Source organism: Haliotis asinina, chromosome 2 (genome assembly GCF_037392515.1).
Source record: "Haliotis asinina isolate JCU_RB_2024 chromosome 2, JCU_Hal_asi_v2, whole genome shotgun sequence".
Taxonomy (NCBI): domain Eukaryota; kingdom Metazoa; phylum Mollusca; class Gastropoda; order Lepetellida; family Haliotidae; genus Haliotis; species Haliotis asinina.
In genome coordinates this window covers 8,606,632-8,612,631 of record NC_090281.1, presented here as the reverse complement: position 1 = coordinate 8,612,631, position 6,000 = coordinate 8,606,632, and the positions used below count along the sequence as shown (strand labels likewise).

Sequence of the window (6,000 nt, the reverse complement as noted above, 5' to 3'; positions counted from 1 at the left end):
GTTGTCTATTTAAATAATCAACAAGAAAATCGGCTAGTACAGTTGGAAAATTATCAGGGCAAGTGAGTTTACCAGTGCCACTGTACCAGGGTACATAAGCAATTCCAGAATTATTTCCATCCCTGAAGAGGCACAAAGGTTATACAGGGGGAGGTAACCTGGAGACTAACATATATTCCTTGCTTCTGTGGTTCATTTCAGTCTTATCTAACAAAATCAACATGGAAACAGGGAAATACTTGGACTGTTCGATTTTAAAGGCGAAAAAAAAGGAAATTTGTTTTACTAGCCCATCTTAATGACTGAAGATGTCAAGAAGGCTCTACACTAAAGTTTACTTCTTTTCCACTTACAAATCTGAAACTTGCAGACCCGTTAAGTCCTTAGTAATGAACGTCATGGGTTGGAATGAATGAGTGTTAACGTCCTTATCCACTCCCTTAATACCTGAATGCTCTTCAGTAAACATAAAGAATACACTGACTTATCTGAAGTGGAACTCTTTCATGAGGTAGTGCAACAGAAGATATAACATGGGTTTGGTTTAGTAATCAATGCCACAGTCATTTATACAGAGCCTGAATCAAGTCTACTGCACCACATGGAAGTCAGCAAATCTAAATTATATTTTTATGCTGAAAATAAAGAGACTGTCTAAGCTTCTTTGAGGATCATATTAGAAGTTGGTGAATCAGATAAGTACTAAATTTATGGAAAAATGAAAAAAAACCCTTCTCTATCCAAAAAGTTTGCCCTTATCAGTATCCAGGCTTCCTTCTATTTCTGAACATAATTTAATTACTTTTAATTCCATGAGTTAATTTAGTTTCAGTTACTAGATGTTAGCCTCACAACAGCACTATACTTTGGGGGTAAACAAGAATTATCAACACTGTCAGAGTTTTAGCAGCATAAGATAATTATCTGTGGCGTCACAGATGAAGGTCCACAGATCACTTCCATGTTTCACACATGTGTCCTTAGTGCCTAAGTGAGTGAATATGGTATACCAGCATGTCTAGCGCCACCATACTGTCACCATGTTGGGAATTGAACCCAGTATTTTGGTTCTAATTTAAGCACTTTAACTGCTTCCTATATTTGATGGCTCACATCATAATAACCACACCCTCAAGTGCATAAAGTGGACCAATGCTAAAAACAAATGATAGGATTATTGAAAATTACTGACACCAGGTGTCTCCAGAAATACCATCCAAAACATCATACTTTGACGATCTGGCTATGTATATGTGAAACCCTACAACTGTGCACCACAGCATAACTTTGGTGAACAAGGGACATAGATCTATACAGAATCATAATACAGAACCAAATATGACAATCGTAATGAAATATAGCATTAAACTTTTTTGTGCAGGCATGATATGACTTCAAAATGTTCACACAGATAACATGAATATATTAAATGGTAGATGACATTGGTGTGTTAACTGGATGCTACCTCGCCCCCTGAAGAGCTTCTTCCTGAGCTTTAAAGGTCCATGACTGGCTGAGTAAGACAGAATCGGGTTCACGGATGTGGCCTGATTGGTTGAGTCTGCGGTGAGTGGAGCCCTTTGACCTGGATACTCTGAAATACAATGGATTAAATTTTGGTATACAGTCTTCCCCTGTTTATTGGAACCTCAGACATCCAGAAGACTTGGCTTCCAAAAGAATCCTTAAAATGAAGTGACAATATTATAAAATTACTTACTTATCCAGTAAACTGGTTTCCGTGACTGGACGATCATTATTTTCACATACAAATGAATGTTAGTGAGGTCAGTGTTGAGCAATTGAAATATCTGTCACAATGGTCAAGCCGTGATAATGAAATCCATCTGGACTCTGCTTACTTTTCTTTGGTGTTGCTATGGTGACCAGGCACTCCTGCTGTGTCAACATCACTGGAGCCACCTATCCCATGATTTTTCCCTCTCTTCACAGGCGAATGAGGACCCTTGGTTTCCGTGGCAATTTGAGTGTGGCTACGAGGGAGAGATTCCAATCGGCGGGCAGGAAATCCACCGCTCACTGAAACACACAAATATTTAAGAAATCCAAATCACAGATCCACAACAAAATGAAATTCACACCCTCTATTGATTTATACCCTATATAGGAATCACATGTGTTGTTGGTCATTCCATAGGATCTCATCAGGTAACAAATCCATTCCTTGTGCAATTACACACACACAGACTACTGGCCAGGTGCTACACATAAACTGATCTCTTGGTTCAGATCATTCTTTCATACAGGTAAGGTGCCACACATGAACTGACTTCTTGGTTCGAATCACTCACTCAGTCGCACCGGATAAGGACTACACATATACTGACCTCTAGATACAAATCACTCACTCAGTGGTACTGGCCAGGTGCTACGCATAAACTGACCTGTTGGTTCGAATCACTCATACAGGTCAGGTACCACACATAAACTGACCTCTTGGTTCGAATGACTCACTCACTTGTACTGACCAGGCACTACACATAAACTGATCTCTTGGTTTGAATCACTCATTCATACAGGTAAGGTGCCACACATGAATTGACTTCTTGGTTCGAATCACTCATTTATTCATACAGGTCAGGTGCCACATGTAAACTGAAGTCTAGGTTCAACTCACTCTCTCACTGATATTGGTCAAGTGTTACACATAAACTGGCCTCATGGTTAAACTCACTCACCCACTCACAGGTGCTACACATGAACTGACCTCTAAGTTCGACTCACTCACTCACTCACTCACTCACCCACTCACCCAGGTGCTACACATGAACTGACCTCACTCACTCACTCACTCACTCACTCACTCACTCACTCACTCACTCACCCACCCACCCACTCACTCACTCACTCACTCACTCACTCACTCAGGTGCTACACATGAACTGACCTCTAGGTTCTGCCAGTGCAGTGCTGACTCGCTGAAGCTGAGCAGGTGGCAGATTTCCTGGCTGAGTCCGCAGTTGCATTGGGACAAATTTGTTGTGAGATTTTGCAACTTTGTTTTCGGGAATTTCAGGAGAAAATGTCACAGGTCCTGTGGCCATGGCGACGTTGATGGGAAAACTCACTTTATTTGGAAGGCGATCTAAGGTTTTCTTCAAGCCAGGCCTGGATAAAAAATATGGCATTAACATCCTGTAAGTTGTGTAAAGAGGATTATATCTTCCCAACAACAACCTAAACAACTCAAAAACATTTCTACTGAAATAACTATTACATAGACTGATACAATACACCAAGTGCTCTTAATTGAAATTAGAAAATTAAATATATAAGATGATCATAATACTAATATGAAATAACATAGTAACAAATTAATATATGACTAAACTAATAAAAACTGATAAAAATCATGAAGAAAATTACTACACAACAGAATATCTTGTTAACCACTTTGACCTACGACCTTTATGGTAAACTGAGGTACACAAATGAACACATTTACTTGAACATTCCTTTCAACAAATTTTAAGGTTGAATATATTATTCATTTTCTTTTTGTCAGTTTAAATATTAAAACTAGGAAATAACACACAATAATTTAAAAATATATAAAGCAGTACAATTCTCAATAAACATGTTACTGAAGATACAAAATGATATGTAAAGGTGCAGAGAGCTACATATAGACTATACTGAAAGAAAAGACAAGCGTTAGATGAACTGACTGGCGTTCACAAGCAGCAAAGAAAGTATGGTACAGTAACAATGGTACTTCCCTGTATCATGATACATAGTTTCAAAATCATTACTTCATTTACATGGATTGTCATAAACAAAAACTTAGAAAGGAACACTCTCAAGCCTGTGCATTTACTTTAAATATCTTCAGACAGTCTTGCTAACCTAAAATCATATTTAGGCATGTCCTGACATGAATTATGTAACTTATTTAGTCTGACAACATACCATAATCACTGCAATAAAAATTCATTCACTATGAAAATTTAAAGAAGGGATTCGCAAGTTAAATCTGTCTTCAGAGTGCTAATAAATACACTTCATTTTACACATCAATTTTACCGATATGTTGCGATAAAAGTTACGGGGAAATGTTACATGCCTTCAGTTCTGCAGAATTAAGGACAAAATCTCTCATAATAATGAGCTGTATAGCATGAGAAGGGACTGTTTAATAAGGCAAATACAAAATGACCTATCACCTGTGGTATATCCCAGCAGTTGTATACCAACCACCATGTCGCAGTGTAGCAGAGCCAATTACAGCAGGAACAAGGCAACATATGGTAAAGGCTGGGATGAATAGTAGATATATATCCCCGGACTTGTAGCATTAACCCAAACATGTATCCATGAACAAATGAACAACGTATGTTTACAGTTACCTCCCTTTGCATGTGTCAGTCACTGCACTGGTGTTTAGTACAATTTTGATCCATATAATGTAGATTAAGATACCAAATGCACCCTGTGAAGAACTAAGTTTACAGGTGATGGGTCCTCTTCAGTGCTGACTGAGTCAGTGTTTTGGGTTTCACACCATCTTTAGCAATATTACAGTAATGTCACACTGGGGTACACCACACATTGAGCCATATGGGGAATCAAACCCTGGCCTTCGGCCACCAGGCTACCCCACTGCCCCTTTCACCATGGAAACATCAGGCAGGCAGACACTTGACATTAAACAAGCAAGCTACATCGGAGAAGGGTTCCAGGTTGAATGTTTTATTTGTATTTTGACTGATGCATTCTTTCGTAGTTATAAGGTCACATGACTCAGGTTGGTAGTTGGTTACCATGAAAAGAGGAACAGCAGAACTGACATGGGTACTTGGGTGACTCATCCCAGCCTTGATTACTAGAACAATGCCTTTTGATGATATACTACACAACTATTGAATAGGATATTCCCAAATGCCATGATACATCTAGCAGCATCTAACTAGTGGCAACTAGCGTAAACCATGTCAGCAGGAGAATGTAAAAGGTTTGACATGATATGAATAGTTAGAGGTAGTCATTGAGTCATAATGAAGGTTGGCAGACCTTCAAATAACATGTACCCAACATACATGACACTGGAATGCCCTTACCGAACATATCTATGTTTTGGCTCAAATGTATTAAATTTCATTTATTAATTGTCTTGTTTGGAACATTCTATTTTTAAGGAGCATTATTCACTTCTCAAAACACAGCAAGACTGATCACAAGTCTATGGGAAATAGCATGTTATTGACTGTACTGACTAACCAGTTTTAGAGAAAGAAAAATATTACTGTCAGGGATATTATACAGTATGAGAGTCACCAGAGTCAGTTGAGATATAGATCTACCAAATAGCAGAAGGTACCTTAGCAATAAATTAAAAAGTAATAATTCATTAGTGAGTTAGTAGACAAATTTTAACTAATGTATACGTACATGCAAGTAATCATGATCTAGCATATCTAGCGTAAGTGTAGTGGCCCATACGTCATTTGCATGGTTACCTGTGACTGCTAATAAAGGTGTTAGTCCTCTGTAAGAACTCGTGATGTGATTCTATAAAGTATGGTGCGACTGTATAGCCACTAGATGGCAGCACCGACCCTGCGCTACTGTATGCAGAGTGGTGGCTCGCTGGCCTGGAATGTGAAGGTCATGTGCAATAGAGACGTGCAGATAAAACAGCATTAACTGATGTGTTGATTTCTACAAGATTTTTGAATTACAGAATTTTGTTTTTTTTATGAAAACAGACTGACCATAAATACTGTCGAACCTAGATGTCAGTTCAATATATTGCATGAATCTTGTGACATAACATATAAACAACCAATAATATTAAAGTGGACTTATTTAATTAATTCTATACACTTGAACATATCAAAATGTAATTATATTATGAAAAGTCATTATCATTCTTGAAAATATCTACATTGATATACAATTAGTGTGGGTGTAATGCCAATGAGAACAGTATTCCACTTATATCCTTCCATGATAGCATAGCATGGGTCTGAGATGTTCACC

General features: G+C 38.1%; 1 protein-coding gene across 1 annotated transcript in view; it reads right to left on the bottom strand.

Annotated features, from left to right (window-relative positions):
* Positions 1-408: 408 nt before the first annotated feature.
* LOC137274797 (uncharacterized) overlaps positions 409-6,000 on the bottom strand; it is a 48,892-nt gene continuing 43,300 nt past the window's right edge. The window contains exons 20-22 of the mRNA XM_067808130.1: positions 2,909-3,129; positions 1,863-2,040; positions 409-1,594 (exon numbers count right to left, since the gene is read on the bottom strand). Coding sequence (XP_067664231.1) covers positions 1,462-1,594; positions 1,863-2,040; positions 2,909-3,129 — 532 coding nt within the window. The 3' untranslated portion in view covers positions 409-1,461. The remainder of the gene's footprint in view (positions 1,595-1,862; positions 2,041-2,908; positions 3,130-6,000) is intronic.